The 19,758-nt window shown below is 46.2% G+C and overlaps 1 protein-coding gene across 1 annotated transcript in view; it reads right to left on the bottom strand.

Annotated features, from left to right (window-relative positions):
• The window catches only part of CALB2 (calbindin 2), a 147,662-nt gene that overhangs the window by 62,252 nt on the left and 65,652 nt on the right, over positions 1-19,758 (bottom strand). The window contains exon 4 of the mRNA XM_029609236.1: positions 10,026-10,106. Within this exon, the coding sequence (XP_029465096.1) occupies positions 10,026-10,106 (81 nt within the window). The remainder of the gene's footprint in view (positions 1-10,025; positions 10,107-19,758) is intronic.

Below are 19,758 nucleotides of genomic sequence, written 5' to 3'. Positions count from 1 at the left end.
TTTAAAACTGATTCCCCGTGGACCAGGGATAGGCCATGAATCATGCACGCAGGCACACGTGCGGCACACCGAGACGCAGCACTGCTCGGAAAGTTTCCCTCAGGTTGCATTACTGCTGTGGTGAATATTCTGTGCTGCAGCCTGGGCCTCACCACCTCCTTTCTTTACTGGGGGTCACGCATGGTGGAAGAGTGGAGGTGGTGGAGCCCAAACAGCAGCGCAGCAAGAACTTGCTTTCCATTTCCCCGGGGAGCTGGGGTGTTTACTGCGGTAGCACATAAGCCCAACGCAGGCTTCCTGGGCACGCAGATATTTTGTTTGCGGGGGAGGGGAATACGAAATGGGGAGGGAGGGCCCCGAAAAGGGAAAGTGGAGTGCTGAAAAGACATCGGGGCAGGGCAGGGCATTATGGGGCAAAGTATCATGGAGGAGACTCAAGGAGGGGGGAGAGAGAGGGGGGCAGGAAAAAAGGAGGGAGAGAGGATAACACATGAAGAATAGACAAGACAAAAAAGATGAGAAAAAAAGGATCAAGAAAAGAGACTTATACAAAAGAATTGGGGCAGAAAGAATAGAGAAACATAGACTATGACAGCAGCTAAGGGCCGTTAGGCCCAGCCGGTCTGCCCAGTTTCATCCCTGAAGCAATGATGGCAGGCTTCCTCTCACTTTGTTGCAGCAAGGGATCCTCTGTGCTTAGCTTAGCCTGCGCCTTCTTGAATTCTGCTACTGGTTTTGTCAGGGAGGCCATTCCACGCATCCATTGTCCTTTCTGTGAGGAAATACCTTCTGACACTGGTCCTGAGTCTGCCCTCTTGTCCTAGACCACTCTTTCCTCTTAGAAAGGTTTACTTCATGCGCCTGTCTACCTTTGAGGTACTTGAATGTCTCTGTCGTGCTCCCATTGCTACTCCTTTTCTCTCTAGGGTGTACAGCACATTCTTAGGTCCTTAAGACTCATACAAAGTAACACAGTAATGACGGCAAATGAGACCAAATGGTCCATCCAGTCTGCCCAGCAAGTTTCTTATGGTAGTAACTGCCCCTCCGTGCAGGTTACCCCTAAGCCTTATGTTAAGGGTAGTAATATTTGCAATCAAAACCAAGCAACTGTCAACCCCATAGCAGAATTTCTGCTAGCAACATTTTTACAGGGTGAGCAGCCTTCCTCATAACTCAGACAGTGCTTTGCTTTTGGACTTGGCCAGAGAAGCAGTCCTGCGCTTTTTCCCTAATATCCACGTATCAGTACCCTGGATCGTGAAAGTCGTGGCCTGGGGTTGGCTGTCATCTGAATCCATTCCCCTTTTCCCCCCTGCCATCAAAGCAGAGAGCGATGCTGCTGTTGCATCACAATCATGAAAGCTAATTGGGTAAGGGTAGTAATCCCTATGCCTTTTCTCAGGGGTGGTAGCTGCTGCTCCATGCTGATTACCCCCCATGCTCCCTTTTCTTAATTTACAACTCTATACTTCAGATATCTACAGAGTTTATCCCATGCCTTTCTGAATTCATTTACTCTTTTCACCTTCACCACCTCTTCTGGAAGGGCTTTCCAGGCACCCACCACCCTCTCTGTGAAGAAATATTTCCTGACGTTGGTTCTGTGTCGTTCCCCCTGAACTTTCACATGATGACCCCTAGTTCTACTGTTTGCTTTCCTTCAGAAAAGGTTCAAGAAACATTGCACCATTAAAACCTTTCAGGTATCTGAAGGTCTGTATCATATCTTCCAGGGTAAGTGGAACTACAGTGTGGGATGCAGTTGCACTTCTGCACATGCCAACATCAGAAGAGATGAAACAATATTTATAGTAAAGATGCAGAAAACTGTTTTTTTGACTCATATATAATGTATCCCAGCATCCCTAACTTCTCTAACCTCCGCCCTCGCTGACATTGCTTACACCACCCCACCACCTTCCTGATGATGGCCTGACTTCTCGCTCATCCCTCCTCTCCCTTCCTGCGGATGTTGCTAATCCCTTTGGCTCCCCATGCTGATCCCTATCCTCCCTTTTCCTCCCCTCAATCTGTACAACTTCTCTCTTAGCAGCCCCTATTCCCTGCTGCTGACATGGCCCCTTCCTTCCTACATCTCCTCTCCCAGCCCTCACCCACTCACTTCACTCCGAGCCCATTTGCCAGTGTAACCCTCCCTTGCCTCCCCTCCACTAACACCTCAATAAGCCCCCTTCCTCCCATTTGCCCACCTGTCACTTGTCTCTCTGCACCTCCACTGTCATCATCTCCTTTCCAGGTCCCTCCTCCCCTCCCCTCTTCCCCTTTCCCTTTCACCTCCTGCCATTCTCTGCAACCACTACCCCAGCTGAGGCTGGCACCACTTTTAAACAAAGCTAAATTTTATAGCAGCCTAAGAAATGAAAACATGATACTGGCTGATGTTCCCTCCCTTCAGCAGCAGGGAGATTCAGTCCTGGTGCCTGGTTTGGAATTGTAAAGGCTTAGCTGAACTCTTTTGGTTCTGGAAATGGCACTTTTGGAGATGTTGAAAGCACTTCTGGAGGGGAAAAGATTGGTGAAGCTGTCACCTGGATGCCTTCAGGTTCTCTCAAAGGAGAGGTTGATAGAGAATGGGTACCCGTGCTGCCATTTGTTATCAGATGTATCTCAGGGCACAGAATGAGGTCCATATTATATTATGAACTGAGAGGCATTTCATGTGACCTGTCTGAGCAGTGCCCATTGCGCCTTTTATTCCAGTGATTTTGTAAGGGTTGACGTAGAATGGGCTGGATAGTTTGCTTTCTAGTCTCAAATCCTTCACTAGGACATTATCCCCGACTTTGACAGATGGGGTTCTGGCATGCCTAGAGTGGTCTGCGTAGGTTTTCATTTTGTATTTGGCATTGCTGTCATGCTGCTGTAAAAGCACATCTGAATTGTAATGATATCTCTTCTGAAAGAGCGGCAGTTTGGTTTGTATGGATTGGCCAGAAAGAGCTGTGACTGGAGTGGCACCTGTGGAACTATGAGGCATAGCCCTGTAGTTGCGCAGAAACTGGTGCAGTTCTCGCTGAGTACTACATCCAATTGCAATAGCAATCTGCAGTGTTTTCTTGGGTGTTCCCATGAAACGCTCAACGATATCATGACATTGGCCTGAGGCCAACATGGGGTGATTTTATCAATGTTTGAAACCCAGCTGCTTAGTAGTCTAAAAGAGAGAGAGAGAGATTTTGATGACATTTGGGTCCCCTATGGAGAGAATATCGTGTCTAACTTGGGTATTACAGCACTGGCAGAAGTGGTGGTAACAAATTCCACGTCAGGAAAACACGAGCAGTCATTCATAATAATGAGGAGATACTGTCCTGAAACAAGGACACAGAAATCCACACTGACCTCTAACAAGGGGCTGGATTGCAGAGAAGTGGCTTGCAGTGGAGCAGCAGGGACTGCGGGCACTGCTGAAAGGACACAAATGGTAGGACTCGAGGCGGAGATCTGTTTGGCAGTCCATTCCTGGAAACCAGGCTTTCTCCCCCCCCAAGCAGTTTGTTTTGTTTTCACAGTACCTTGGTGACCCTCATAAACTAGATTGTTAATCTGAGTCCAACGAGAATGCAGCACGGTAAAGCTTTAAGCCTGGCAGCACTAGGCCATCCTGTGTGGCAGTGAGTTCTTACGGGACTTGTGAGAAAGAAAGAAGAGTTTTATGTGCTTCTAGTTAGACATTGCACCTGAGCACGGAGGTATTTCCAACGCCCCCTCTCTGAATGGCTGGAGAACTATTTGTAAGCAGATGCCTGACACTGCTGCAGTTTGTATCTGCGCGAGAGTCATGACCTTGAGGCCAGCGTAGCAGAGAAGGAAGTCAGCATGGGTTTCCGCTTCGGCACTTCCAGTGGCAGTGTGGCAAGTTGTTGGCAGCACGACGCCTGAGGAAGCAGTCGGCCAGATTGTTGCTGCCTGGATGGTAGGCGACTTTGTAGTTGTAGGTCTGCAGCTTGAAGCATTCAGTGCCCAATATGAGCTGATGCTTGAAGAGATGGTTGTTGAACATGGCAGATCAGCGACATCATTATGCTCTCGTAAGGTCCTGAGTTCATCTCAGACGGCGCGGTTAAATGTTTCCTCATTATCACAGATTAGGTCAGTGAACCCCACCTCTGGAACTCTATGCCGAAGTATTGTGGATAGCCTTTTTTTTTTTTTTTTTTCGAAAGCACCATAAAGCTTGGCTATTCTGTACTGCTGTTCCTGAAATATGAAGCTGTCTTTTGAGTGGGGGGGGGTTCTGCTAATATTTTTTCTGATTGGGTTCTTACATTTTGATAGGCAGCATATAATGTCAGGCTATTCTATGGGGGTCTCTTTTTTTGGTTTGTTTTTTTTATGTGGATGCTTGCCAGCAGTTTTTAATTTTATGACGTTTTGGGGCCGATGCAATACCATGTGCCAGCCGCCGCACACACGGCTTAACACGTGACTGGCTGCACGCTTTGGACGTGCGTCCATAACCCCTGATCCAATACGGGGATTAGTGCATCCAGATCGCTGTGTAGCTAATAGCGCTCATCGCATGAGCTAATCCCCGCGATCCAATACATTTTCCCTGCGGCCAATGCGCCCTTGCAACGCGGCAAATTTCACACCAGCTCAGGGCCGGCGTAAAGGTAAATCCACACTCAAGGGCGCATTGAAAAAAAAAAGTAAAATCTTACTTTCTTTAATTCCTCCTTATAGTATCGCTGCGATACTAAGTAAGAGGAACCCATTAAAGCAGTATTTAGTTTAAAAAGATTTTTTTGAAAAAAAAAAAATCCTGGAAGCCCAATACACACATAAGATACTCGGTCCAGGCCGTGTATCTTGGGCGTGTCTATGCCGGCAGCGGGAGAAAACGGACGCTCCTAGATTGAGCGTCTGTCTGTTTTCCCAACCAGCCTGACAGCCACCTCTCCTGGGTGCCTGATGCCGAGGAGGCGCTAGGGGTGCACATTTGTCCCTAGCGCCTCCTTTTTAGCGCAACTCCTCATTTAAATATTGAACTGCGCGCCCAGGAGAGGTGGCTGGGCGCGCGTTAGGAAAGCGGGCACTCAACACCAAGCGCCAGTTTTCTGCGCACAATTATTGCGGCAGCCCCATAGATTGACATAAAATCAACCGAAAGAAGACAGAAATAGACCAGTGCTCCCCAACGGGAGTGCCGGAGCTGACGTGCAGGCGTACCGCAGGAAAAGTTGAGGCGCGGGCTGTCTTCATTTTCTCTTTCCTACCTGGCCTGCAGGCTGCAGGGGGATTCGGAGAGCAGCGTCTGTCTTCTGCTGCTTCCCCCTCTGCTGGCTTTCCTCTGCAATCGAAACTGCATGGGGTGCTGTAGACTTGCAAGACCTGCTGGTCTCTGCTGTTCCGATTACAGAGGGAAATCACCAGAGGAGGGAGAAGCAGCCCCAGTTAAGTGCTGCTCAGCTTTCTGCCGGCTCTAGGAAAAAGGGGGGGGGGGGGGGAGTGGGAGGGAAGGGACAGCAGACTGTGCCAAAGGGTGTGAGGAAGAGGCAGATGAATGTGCCAAGGGGTGGGGGGAGAGGGAAGGTAATGGAACACAATGATGTCGAGGGGGAGTGGAGGGAGAGGAAAGGCAAGAGTAGGTGGTGATGATCCCAGGGAGTGAAATGAGAGGAAAGAGAAGAGAAGGTCAAGGGGGCACCGAAAGATGGAAGGGAAGAGAAGAGAAGGCGATGATGCTGAGGGAGGGTGGAGGGAAAGGAAAGAAAGGGTGATGATGCTAGGAGGTGAGAGGGAGGGGAAGGTGATGATTCCAGGGTGGGGGGAGGGAAGATAATGATGCCAGGAGATGGGAGAAAAGAAAGATGATGATGATACCAGGGGCTGGGGGTGAGGGAAGAGAAGAGAAGAGATGGTGATAATGCCAGGGAAAGAGGGAAGGTGATAGTGATGATGCCAGGGAATGATAATGATGGCGGTATGAAGGGAGAGGGAAGAGAAGGTGATAATGATGCCAAGGGGTGGGGAAGGGAGGGAAGGTGATGATGCTGGGGTAGAGAGAGGGGTGTGAGGAGATGGAAGGGTAGAGAAGAGAAAGTGATGATGATGAAGGTGATAGCATGCCACAATGAAGTGAATCCTGTGCTGGGTGTGTCGCAAACCACAAAAGGTTGGGAACCATTGGATTACATGATTGGTTAAAGCCTTATTATATTGGTGTTTGTTCCAGGTCAGTGTTATGTGCTTGAGCTATTTAAAACATGCATTGCACGTTTTGTATACTAACGTTTTCAAATGGGCACCACACTGAGCTTTCTTAGAATATACGCAGTACAAAAACAGAAGGAAGGAATAAGTACGTAAATAAGATCGAAGGACACAAGGTGAGGGTGAGGAAAGAGAGAGAGAGTATGAAGAACAAGGAGCAGAGAGAAGGGGGTCACACAGAGGGGGAGAGAGAGGCGTGTGAGAGAGGTCCCAAAGGGGTGGAGGGAGTTGGAGGGAAGAAGGTAAGAGAGAGGGCGCAGGGCAAGAGAATGAGAAAGAACAAATGGGAAAGAGAAAAGGGGGTGGATGGGGGGGATTGGACAACAATTTGGCAAATCCACTTTGCAGACCCTTTCCATGCCAGCCTAACTCCATTTCCACAGGAGTCTAAGATCCAGGGCTGTTCCGGCGTGGCCTGGAGCTTGCTGCCCTGCAGAGAGCATTTGGATGGGCATTAGAAACTCAATATTGGACTGCACCGAGCATTTATGTGTTGTCTATGCCTCTTTCATAACGCTTAAAGCTTAATAAAACAAAGTTAGCAAGAAAACCAGGACTGATGTGCACCGGAGAGGGAATTCGGTTCACAGCCAGAAGCTAAAAGGTCCAGTATTGCTTGCTGGACCTCAAGGCCCATATTATAAAGTACAGATTATTCAGGGAGGGCTCCTTCACGTGATCCGATCTTGCTTCTCCGCAGAATGAGATGATTATGCATGCCTCTGGTTTCCATAGCAATATATCATTTTCCCTGCTATTAACAAGACCTTTTATAACTGACCTTTTGTTTCCATCATCTGCCTACCCAGCAGGTTTCAGATCAACAGATCCTGATGGAGGTGAAAGGATCACACAGAAAAGGAGTTTATAGCAATGTATAGTTGGTGAAGTTATATTAATAGTAAACACTAAAGAATGCTCCAGTGTGTGTGTAAATCACTGATAGAATGACATTGGTTGTTCCGTTTACATTTATCTGCTTGTAAGGCTGATACCGTTGCATGTATCTGGGAAGTGACATGCTAACCTATACCTGAATTCTATAATACTGCAAGCCATCCTGAGAATTATTTGGAAAGGTGAGGGTAAAAATCTAAATTCAAGTCTGAGACGTGCATTCTGGGGCAGTGTTCTGCAGGGGGTAGTACTGAAAATTAGCCCGCAGTACCTTGGATCTAGCTCTGTTCCCTAGAGCTACCAAGTCTCCTGCATTCAGTGGAGATGTCTGGTACAGGCAAATGCCTACCAGGTGGAGGGAGACCTGGGGACAGCTGAAGCAGGACAAGACAGCTCCACGGTGCTTTCTCTCGTCCCACCAGTCTAGCAGGCCGATCCAATAAATCAGCGCGGAAAACGGGCGCTCAGTGTCGAGCACCGGCTTTCCTAAAGAGCCTCCCAGCCACCTCTCCTGGCGCGCAATCGAATATTTTAATGAGGGGTCGCGCTTCCGAGGAGGCGCTGGGGACAAATGTGCGACCCTAGTGCCTCCTCGGCAGCGGGGAGCCCAGGGGAGGTGGCATTCAGCGGGTTAGGATAATGGACGCTCATTAATTGAGCATCCCTTTTCCTAGCCTGACCGCCAGCACACTTTTTTCTGGGGGGGCTGCTCAGAAATGTACGCCTGCTGTGGGGGTTGGACGCGGGTTTTGGATGCGCTAATCCCCTTATAGAATAAGGGGTTGTGGATGTGCATCCAAAACCCGCGTCCAACCACGGGGGGGGGGGGGGGGGGGGTGTCAAACAGTCGGTATTGCATCGGCCTGAGTGTGGGCAACGTGGTCTCTGGGCATGCGCACCGCTGCCTGTCTCTGTGTGGTTCACCCTCCTCGCTCTGCCCGCTGTGCTTCCTGTTCAGTGGAGGAGGAGGAGGGGAGGAGCACGGGAACAGGCGATGTTGCACCTTCTCAGAGTCCCCACATGGGCTGCCATGCTGCCAGCTTGGGAGAACTAACTACAAAAAAATAATAAAAAATAAATAAAGCACGGCGGGGTGGGGGAGGGGGAATGAGAACGAATCGAGAGAAAGGAACAAGATAGAATAATAAGATCAAGAAAAGCCTGAGGAACTACTGAGAGAAGGGGCTGCCTCTGTGGATGGGTGAATGACAATAAATAAACCCAGGAATTGTAAGTACTGCTGTTTGGGAATCTGTGCCTTATAGCCTGTGTGGGGAGAGAAATTGTGAGTTGAATTGTTACATTCCCTGTGTGTTACAATATTTAAAAGCCCTAGACTTTAGTTTGCCTTTGTGTTTGCTGAGTGAAATACTTTTTGGAGTGGGACACAACTGGGATATTCACTGGAACAGCTGTTAGCTGAAGTATTGTTAGGCAGGAACAATCGCTAAGGGAGTCACTAAGGGAGTGTGAATCTTCAAAAGGAGTTTGTTTGATGTAACTTGCCTTTGAAGCACAGGTATATAGCAAGGCAGGAGCTCAGTAGCCTTCATCCTGAATGGATGAGGAAAAAGGTTTCTTTCGTGTAAATTGGCAGTTTTTATACAAAACTGTAGAAAAGATGGAGGTGGGAATGAATTTCTTGCAATGGATCTGCAAGTTATATGATAATCCCTCTGCCTATATTTGGGGTCAGGGTGGGGTTATTCTCAAGATTTTGCAATTGGGCACTCTCTCCCCTCCACTTTGCTTTGGTGTTTGAACCCTAAGTGGAGGGGATCACAGGGATAGCAGTGGGTCCTGTAGACTATGTTATCTATGTTCACAGATGACCTTATGGTGACTTTATTCAATCCTGCCCCCTCACTAAAACCTCTGATGGATGAGCTTAGAATGTGTGGTAGAGGGTTTGGTTTCAAGACGAATGAAAATAAATCAGAGTTGTTGAATATTCGTTTTACTAAGGAGCAGGTAGATCAGCTGAAGGAGCAGTTCCCATTTAAATGGGCCAAAGGCTGGGTTAGATATTGAGGGGTGAATATCGGTTCGAGCCTAGGTCAGTTATTTCAGTTTCAGTATGATAAACTATGGAGGGAAATTTATCTGAAGGTGGATAAATGGGATGCCCATGAGCTCTCATGGCTGAGCAGAATTGCCACCATTAAAATTAATATTCTCCCTCGTTTATGTTACTACTTTCAGACTTTATCTGTGCTTATCCTGTACAGAGGTCTAAAATTATGGCAAAGAAAGATTCTTAATTGTATTTGGAGACATAGGCCTCCCCAAGTGGCTCACCTTGTGCAATACCAACCAAAAAACAGGGGTAGATTGGGCATTCCTAATATTTTGTGGAACTTTGCATCATCACAGCTTAGAGCTATTATTGATTCACACAGGTTGACAGAGGTCACACAATGGGCACAGACAGACTAGGAGTTTGTTGGAGATGTCCCACTCTCTTCATATATATGGCTCTCTCAGAGATGTTGGTGGGACATAAGCTTTAAATCCCCCATAATTGATCTCCCTTTGGCTGTATGGAAGAAGTGAGTTAAGCCAGAGTTTCAGAATATTTTATAATCTTATGTCCAATAAAAGTCTGAATTATAAAAAGGCCACAAACTTAAGGCACAAAAGCAGAAGCTCACCAAAACTCAAATTCCCAGCAAAGAAGGTGAGGGCAGGAAGGGAAAACAAGAACTGGATCAGCCTGTCAGGGTTGGCCTGGGTCAGGTGACAGTCCTGTTCATGGCTTGGAGTCACCATTGGAGACTGGAGCAGGCCACCATAGAGCAGTTGAAGGCAGGCAGTCATTCTAGAAAATACAATTCAGCTGCTGTGGAAAGATGCAAAGGAAGGAAGTAATCTGAGTACAGCTTGCTCACCTCCATGAACTCGGAGCTTGACCCCACGTGTTGTCTAAAGCACAGCAGAAAGTTCTCCTCTGTTGGCAGGATCTGAGCCAGCTATGGGAGGGAAACCGAACCAAAATAAGTTAGAGTCCAATGAAGACGTAGTATACAATAAGCAGAGAGGGCCACAGTTACACAGTCCAGTGTGGGCTCTTCAGAATTTCAGACCCAAGCTCCCTAGCAAGCTTTCTGTGCCATTGCTTGTGGACTACGCCGCCAAATTTTAACCAGGGCTGGGCTAATGCCAATTCAACCTTAAGCCTAAAGGATATTTTTCTTTCCAATGCAGTGACAAAATGCTGGCCACAGAATTTCCCTGACATGGAGCTTATCAAGACAATACAGGGCTCGCTGTCATTTCTCACATTATAAATACCATGCAATCTCATCAGATGCAGAGAGCTCATCTCTTAACTAATTACAGACAGCAAATTTGGTTGTATTGGTACTGCGCCGCAGGTTGCGGTACATGGAAAATGTCAATAAAAATTATTTTGGCAAAAAAAAAATATAACTCAGCTGGGTGTTAAAATAAGCAAACCCATTAAGTTCCTTTGTGCTTTTTTGCCTTTTCTCCTTTTATCTCTCTGTCTTCAACTCCCCCCATCCCAGAGATCATGTGCAGGCACCTCTCATTACCACTTGTTGGTCAGGAGGGGCCATCACAGTAAGTGAAGAAAGGTTTTTGCTCCCTCCCACGGGCTGACCGCAACACCTGTATGAATTTTCAAGAAGGCTCATGGAATAACTGCACTGAGAGGCAGTTGCCACCCTTAAGAGAAATAGGGGGGGAAACTGTACGGCGCAGCAAATACCACCATAAGAAGCTTGCTGGGCAGACTGGATGGACCATTTGGTTCATTTCTGCCGTCATTACTATGTTACTCTGCCCAGCATCACCTGGCCTCAGCTGATGGGATCTGAACCCAGTGCAGTGGTCTGAGTAATGGGATTAGCCCCTCTTTTTATTCTATACAGGTGAATTTTCAAGGAGTTACCCGATGGTTGCGTGCATAAAAATAACATGCGAATAAATAGCATGATATTTTATAAACCTGGAGAGTACAACACATACCAGCAGTATCAGATGTAAATTTTAATGAGAATAAAAGGGACACTCAAGGGGTGTTCTGGGGCGAGGATCAGAAGTATGCACGCAAGTTGCTATTTTGTTAGAAGAGATATACGTGCATACCTGCTAACTGACTGGCGTAATTGAAACTGGATTTGCCTTTTGTCTGCAGTTTTTGGATGGGAAGTCCATGTGAACTGGTGGGGATTTGGGGTGAAGTACAAGAGGATATAGGGTAAGATCTGGGTGAACTAGTGATTCCAAGTTATATGCAAGTATTCTCAGAATAGTGTACGTTCTAAACTACCTACCTCCATAATTTAATTCTGGGTTAGTACATATACATTGTTACAATTATTTTGCACCTTTTTATTTTTTTTTAAATAGGTAGAGAAAGTATATACGTTCCGGCATTACAAATATATGTGCATACTACAACATACCTGCGTACATTCAGGTCACAAATACACTGTATTTATGTAAACTGTGCAGTTCCCGTCACACAATTTATAAAATGCTAGCACAAATCTCTGCGTGTCCACTTTAATGTGGGCAGATGGTGTACTGTGGACAGTTTTGAAAAATGGCCCGTATATGTTTAAAGCCTAAGGAGGCATCAAAGATTAATGCTTTTGAAAGCTCTTTTTCATTGACCATGCACGTTATGTCAAATCTAAGTACATTTGAAGTTCTGATGACTCTCAGAACAGCGCCCCAAAGTTCTCTATAGATGTAAATGTCTGTGTCTGCTTCAGGACAGCATCCAGGATCCATCTCCACCTTGGAGTTGATTTACAGAGCGATGACATTGACCAGTTAATTTTAACCAGTTAACTTTGTCCGGATACTCATCCACAGCTAACCAGCTAAAGCTGTGGCTAAATATCTGGATATATCAAATAACAACTTGTTGACTTATAGGGCAGCCATTTGTGTGGCTGCACTTAGAGATACAAATTTAACCAGGGATCTGCAATGAAACTGTTAGTGAGCAGAGAGGAATGCAAGAAAATATTTCTTTAGCCAGCGGATAGTTAAACTGAAATCTGCTGCTGTGGGATGTAGCCACAGCAAGCTGCATAGCTGAGTTCAAAAAGGATCTGGATGTCTTGCTAGTAGACAAGGACATAAACAGATATTAGAGATTGAGTAGGGGGCTGGGTTGCTACACAATTATATATCTACAGTGAGCACTTAGATGAACTCTGGTTTGTGTTTATTGGGTGTTACTAATAACTCTGGGGCCACTGTCACAGATAGGATATTGGATAGATGGACCATTGGTTTGACCCAGCTTGGCTGTTCTTATATTAACTCCCAATATCACACTAACTGGCTAAATTTGAAATCCCTGCTCTGGGCATGCCCCCACCCAGTCCCTTTTTAGTCTGGTTAAATCTGTGTGCACAGTGATTTTGTGTAGACAGATTGTAGCCAGATAGGGCACATTTTTAACTAGTTAGATTTATGCAGTTAAAAGACAATTATAACCACATAAATCTTTTGAATATTGAACCCTTCCCACCTTATGATCACGCAGGAATGGAAATCCCCTGATGCCCAAACTGTACGTAGAGTATATGGTTCCTGAATGCTATACCTTTCCAAAGAGAGAGAGCTCAAAGCATATAGGAGTCATCTGGAGACTCAAAAACACCAACGTATTTGAGCCAGTGCTCCCATGTTGACTTTTATGTTGCATGACATAAACAAACGTAAGTTGAACACTCCAACAAAAATGTCCTGGAGAGTCACGCCGACATCATGTTGCCTTACATCACCAGTCTGATGACTTGCAAGTTAGAGGAAAACACTTGGCATGAGCTCTTTTTAAAGAACACATGTCAATGAATTCTTCTGGTTCCCCAGGTTCATTCTATCAATCCTCTTTCATATTTACGTGTTATGACTTTTTTTTGTTGTGCCATCACCTTTACCTTAGTAATGTGCTCTAAATTGCTGGGTATCTAGATCTAGCATCGCTATGCCCCTTTTGGCATAACCCTGTCTCCCCCAGGCGGAAGACAAATTTGGTCCAGTCTGAGGGAACTGGGCATGCTTCTGCAATGAAAAGAGCTGAGAGGAAGGAAGCTGAAGCTCATGTTATCAGTGAAACGGCAGCTCTTTTCCCCAGCTCAGCTCTCTGATAGAGCTTCCAACTGCTCTCGGAGAGGATCGTGCACAACATTATGGGAATTTCCAAGTGGAGGGATCTCTGCGGAAGAGCGCTTTTCTGTGAGTAGTAAGAAGACAGCTGGAAAGGGACTTGAGACTGTGAATTGACTCTTGGGCAGTGTGGTGAAGATATATTATGAAGCTGAGATCATGGCCGGGATAGTAAAACTTTATACCATCTGAACCAAACAGCAAATTAATACTTGTTTTAGGGTAAAGGAGTTAGCTCCAATGATTTCTGTCAGCATAATAACATCCATATTGCCAAATCATTTCAACATGTTGGAAACAATGCAGCTGGCGTGGACATCGGCTTTTATTAATAACTGCACCAATACACTGAGCAAGTCAGCCTCTAAGAGCCCCTTGTGAAGAGAAGATATCCTTGTAAACCCTGCAAGCCTTCAGTATTAGTTGAAAGAAGAGTTTAATGTTGTTGTATTGGGGTGGTTTATACTTGCTGAATCTGAGAATGTTTCCTTAATTGTGCTTTTTGCAGAAATTTTGTATATTGAATGAAAACAATATATAATAAACAGAGTACTCCAAGCAGGGATCACATTGCACTGCATAAAGCATTTCATAACTACATCATGAACATCTGGAGGGTGACGTCAAGTGAGGCACCGTGCACACACAGGGGTTGATTTTAAGACCCGTGCATGTGCACATGGACGCGCCAATTTTACAACATGCATGCACATGTGCGGGCAGCCCGCGACTCATGCACACAGGGGGGGATTTTAGCAAAATGTGTGCAGTGCCGCAATCGGGCCTCCCCCAGTTCCCTCCCAGTCCGCTCCAATTAAGGAGCACAACTGCTGGCATGTGCTTCCCAGGACAGTGGTTAATGGCGCTGTCCTGGCCCCCCCCCCCTGCCCAGACCATGCCCTCCGGTTCACCCCTTTTGCAAGGCCCGGCACTTTGGCGCATAACGAGGGTAATGCGTGTGGCCAGGCCCGTTCTAAAATGTGCCGCGGTGCACAAAGGCCCAGCCACACGCGTAACTCCTGTTTTTTTATGCGCATGGCCCTTTTAAAATCAGGCCAAGAGAGTGCCTATGGATGCCCAAGTTCCAAATCTGGGCTTGGAGCAGCAGTGCCTCAAGGTGTTTTTTTAAACTTATATTTTAATAATTTTAAACAAGCATACACTTTGTAAAGGAAACATGATATATCAGCAAACTATACATAATAACAAATTAAGGCAATAATCATACATCCAATAGACCACAAATCATGTTATCAGGGAGGAGATGAAATAGAAAATATAGGAGAAAATATAAAGAAACAATTTAAGGAAATAGCATAGCATGAACTAAATCCTGTGTTTTCTTAACAAATAATTTGATGATACATTAGATATACCAACTGGGATCAACAACTTTTTAGAATCATTGAAAGATTTTAACTGTTCTGGTGCAAAAAACCAAAACAATCCTTATTTCATTTGATAATACACTTACAAGGATATCTCAGGAAAAAGGTTGTACCTATAGCCCTGGTTTCCTAGCATAAAACCAGGAACCCTTTCCTTCTTTCCTGCATAGTTCTAGAAAGATCTGGAAATAGCTTCACCTGTTGGCCCATAAACAAAACATTTAAAGTTTTGAAATAGCTCTTCATAACTAGACTCAGATCATATTCAGTAATAAAAAGAAATCAATAATGTTGCCCTCTTTGAAACTTCATAATTTGAAGATTCTAGAAAAGCGGTCAAGTCTGCATCAAAAGATTTTCATTGAGTAACTGAGCCAGATGGCAAAAAATATAACTTATCAAGGGAGGGGGTAGAATCAGAGGAAAATGCTAAAACCTTGGCAAAATATCTTTTTAAAGTAACACAAGGAATTTCCCCCCCCCAACACTAGGAAAATTCAAAAAGTGTAAATTCAGATGTTTCATTCTATTTTCAGTATTCTCGACGCTTCTAGTCAAGACTCCACAATCCAGAATAACAGAAACTTGTGCTCCTTTGGTAGAATTAGCTTTTTCTTCCACATCTTTTGTTTTCCCAGTCATCTCCTGAAGTTGAGTGGTATTATTCTTGGCCATAGGTTCCACTTGTTGAGATACAGCAGCAACTCTCGATGTTCATCCAGAAGAAGTATTCCCAAGTTTAACAATGAGATCCCATAAGGAGTCTAAAGTGATGACTGCAGGTTTATCCTGGGAAAAGGTGAACCCATCGGACTTAATGTAATCAACTTCTAGAAATAATTTGACTTGCTTGGGAGATTACTCTCCATCTTCTGTATTGTGTTTACAAGTCAAACTCTCTCAGGATCCCTTTTCCTCGTTGGCAGGAACTCTTCTTGGAATGGGATTCCTGTTCTCTTTAGGGCATCCCTCAGTATCTGACATCCCATGGCTCCGAGCTGCTCCGTTTCAGAATCATCTCCTTTTCCTCTGCTGTGTATTTAGTATTGGACGGGTTGTTCTTTTTTTGCTTTCATTCTTGGCTGTACCAGGTTGGTATATGTATACCACCTGGGAAAGCCAGTGAAAACTCCTTCTCCTCAATTCTAACAGACAGAGGGGTTGCTGCAGGTTTCCAGAACCCTTTCTGTAGAACCAAAAATAAGGAGGCGGGGAACCAGGATTCTCTCCATCTAGAAACAAACCCTAGGAGAAAAAATTATCTTTCCAGGAAAAAGGGAAGCTCTCCATTCCAAATATGAGAGAGCTTAATATTGACTTACCCCTCTTTACCCTCAGAAATCAGGAAGTCAACACACAAGCTCCTTTGGCAAGGGGTTAGTGCACCTCCTGCAGATCCCTGTAGGAAGGACAGAAAAAAAACTGCCCCTCTCTTTTCCACTACTTTCAGACCACTGAACTCTCTAGAATTCACTAAGGATTTCTCCATGGGGATGTATGTACCAAATGAATTGTACTATTTACTACTTTCATTTGATCCATCTTTGGTTAAAAAGTGACAAAAATGATTAGTAAAGGAAACCTGGGGGCCCTTACAAATAATTACACACTTTCACATAATACAGAACAGCATACAAAGTTTTCTATGGTTATCCTTGAAAACAAACAGTTGCATGAGTCCAACTCTTCTGCAGTTTGCACAATGGAAGGGTCTAGCAACTCTTACAAAAAAAAGCAGGATTGGAATAAATTCTGCACAGCATTTGTTTTATAAGTAGAAATAAAATGCTAGTGAAAGGTGCCATTATTGTATTGTATTGCCTGGCAAGCAACACACAAGCTTAAAGTAATAACAGAGACAGGAAGCAGAAAAACTGTGAAATATAACAATCAGCCAAAAGGTGGCATCAACTTATAAGTTAACATTTGTAATATCTCCCTTTACTTTGTTCAGTATTTCCACAATTTTGTACTGTAAAATATCCTACAGAATAAGTCTTTTAGGAGGCTTTGAGAGTCAACCACTGCAAGTTTAAACAGGGCTTTTCTGTGCATGCAACTGCTGATCTCTGGTATTAGTGAGCTGTTATCTGTCCTGATCATTGTGCTTGGTTCCAAATTTCTAACTGGTGTGTCTGCTTGCTCCGGGTTCCCATCAATACTGTTCCCCACAGATCCTCCACTCTCCATGCCTGAGTATGCATTGTGGAGGAGGTCTTGCTTTGCCCTTCAGTTGAGCCATGTGTGTGCTGTCCACAGCAGCCTTTTGAAGCAGACTGCTGAGCCACTTGCAGATCCACATGATTATGCAATAGAGAGTTCTTTCAGTATCCATCGGATATGAGCAAGGTGCAGTCTTTTGCATGCAGGTTGCCAGCCTTCAACAGCTTGCTCGATCTCTCGATAATGGTTTCATGCAGACTGGCTCACCAACATTCGACTCAGGCATATCCCTAGTAAATATAACATAGTTTGACTTAAAGACTTACCTTTTCTGCCACAGCCTTTCCGATACACCTTGTATCACACAGGGCTCAGATAGTTTACTGACTGCTAGCAATGATGTCGTCAGTCTGGACTGCTAGCCATGCCTTCCATTTGTGTGTTTCTCCATGGGTCTTTGGGATCCCTTTTTGCCTTCTTGCACAGGTTATTCATTATCTTCACAGTTGATTCAACATTGCCGTTACCTTGTGGGTGCTGTGGTTATATAGTGGCATGCTCAAACTCCCAATCAGTAGCATGTGTGCAAACTGAAGCTCAATATCCAAAATCACTCCATTTGGTTGACAATAACATGCAAACTGTATCGTACAACACTTGATCTTTGCTTCTCTAGACAGTCTTGGAGCAGTTAAATTTCCCCGAAGTCTGAAAAGTGATCAACTATCAACAGGGATCCTCTCAGCATAGTTGAATAAATATATCTTATGATCTGCCAAGGCTGCATTGGTATGTCATATGACATCAAAGTTTTCTTCTGCTGTTTGTGGTCATAATCGTTGTAGCTAGAACAATTGCTGACAAAGTCTTTGATCTCACCTTGTATGTTAGGCCAGTATAGAATATGGTGTGCTTGCCTGTAACATGCTTTCCCACTGAAGAAGCTGGAATGTATTATATATGTTAGCATCTCTGATCATAGAGATTTGGGTATAATGACTCTTGGTCCTTTGCATAGAATGCTACTGTGTATGTTGATTTAATCTCTGAATGACCAATGTTCCCCGATGGTAGCTGGTACTTCCTCCTCCTTTGTGGTCCTGAATGGTTGGCCAGACTTCAGTGCCTACAAGGACTCATCTCCTGCAAAGTGCTATATGAATGGATGCAGTTTGGTTCATGTCATTTGGCTAGTCTGCTTGACTGATTTTGTTGGGAATCCTGGTTGCGGACCGCCGCAGCCGGGTCCCCCCAATTTACCCGGCAGACGCCGGTCTCCGTCCTCTCCCACGGCCCTGACAGGCAGGCCACATCGGGCAGCTGGCGGCGTTCTCCCCACGAGGGAGACGCCGCCAGCTGCTTCCTGGACTCCTCCTCCTTAGGCGCGCGCTCGTGGCCTAGCTCCAAATTTAAAGGGGCCGTGGCAGGAAACCTCAGCCTGGCCCCCAACGATGACATCACCGCTTAGGGCTATATAAGCCCACTTCCTGCTTCCCTTCCTTGCCTTGGCAACAGGTCAGCTCGTGAGAGTAGCTAGTTGCTTGTTCCTGCATTCCTGCTTCCATTCCTGTGTTCCAGCTTGTTCCAGTTCCTGTGATCCTGCTTGTTCCTGCCTCTGTTCCTGTTTTCCTGCTTGTTCCAGTTCCAGTGTTCCTGCTCCTGTTCCAGTTCCTGTCTTCGGTTGACTCCTCGGCTCTGACTTCGGCTTGGTATCCTGATTCTCCTGTCTTCTGCCCATCCTGACTTCTGGTGTGTTCTCTGGTTTCTGCTTGTCTTCAGCCTGCCCCGACTTCTGGTCTGGTTTAGCGTGTTGCACCGCTGCTGCCTGTCTCGACTCCTGGACCGTCTCTGTTCTTCCGGATCTCTGCCAGCCTCAACTCGGACTGCCTACTGGACTCTCCCTGCCAGGAGACCTTCGCCTACGTCCTGCCGGCCCCGGCACCCAAGGGCTGGTAAAGGTGAAGCTCCAGTCTGGTCTCCTGGTCCTGCACCGCCTCCCAGCTAAGAGTACCATTAGAGGGCCTCCCTCAGTGGATCCATCTGCTCTCAAGCCGGCTCAAGGGTCCACAAACCCAACAGTTTGTCAAGGCCATGGACCCAGCGGATCTCTCCAGCCTCCAGGCCATTCCGGGCATGGCTCAGCATTTGCAGCAGCAGCAGAATTGCCTGGATGTATTGGCTGCTACCGTCGAGCAGCTGGCTAACCACCTGGACTCCACCCCACAGGCTGCGGCACCACCTCCGCCTCCAGTTCCTGTGCCGATGCCTTCAACGTCTCTGCACCTATCCGCACCACCTCGCTACACTGGAGATCCCAAGCAGTGCCGGGGTTTCCTTATCCACTGCTTTATGCGCTTCTCACTTCAACCAATGCAGTTCCCATCTGACCAAGTCAAAACGACGTACATTTTGTCCTTGCTGGATGTCAGAGCCCAGGCTTGGGCTGCCCCCCTCTGGGAATGAGGCGACTCTCTGCTTGGAGACCTCCAGCGCTTTGTCCAAACTTTCAAGCAGGTTTTTGATGAGCCAGCCTGACAATCTATGGCCATCATGGAGCTCCTCCATTTACACCAGGGCTCCTGATCCTTGGTCGACTATGTGGTCAAGTTCCGTACACTGGCCTCTGAGCTGGGCTGGCAGGAGGACAGCCTGCAAAGTATCTTCCTGGAGGGCCTGTCCTCCAGGATCAAGGACGAGCTTGCAGCCTGGGAACTGCCTGATGACCTCGAATCCCTGATTGATTTGACGGGACGGATTGACCATCATTTACAGCAGCGAGCCCGAGAAGAAAAACCTGGATGTAGGCCCGTTCCTCTGGCACTTTCTTTCTCTCGGCCGCTTGCTCCTCCTTCCACCGAAGCCAACTCGTTACAAACCGAAGAACCTATGCAGCTAGGCCGCAGTCCTCTCACTCAGA

Source organism: Rhinatrema bivittatum, chromosome 7 (genome assembly GCF_901001135.1).
Source record: "Rhinatrema bivittatum chromosome 7, aRhiBiv1.1, whole genome shotgun sequence".
Taxonomy (NCBI): domain Eukaryota; kingdom Metazoa; phylum Chordata; class Amphibia; order Gymnophiona; family Rhinatrematidae; genus Rhinatrema; species Rhinatrema bivittatum.
This window is presented reverse-complemented; position numbering and strand designations above follow the sequence as displayed.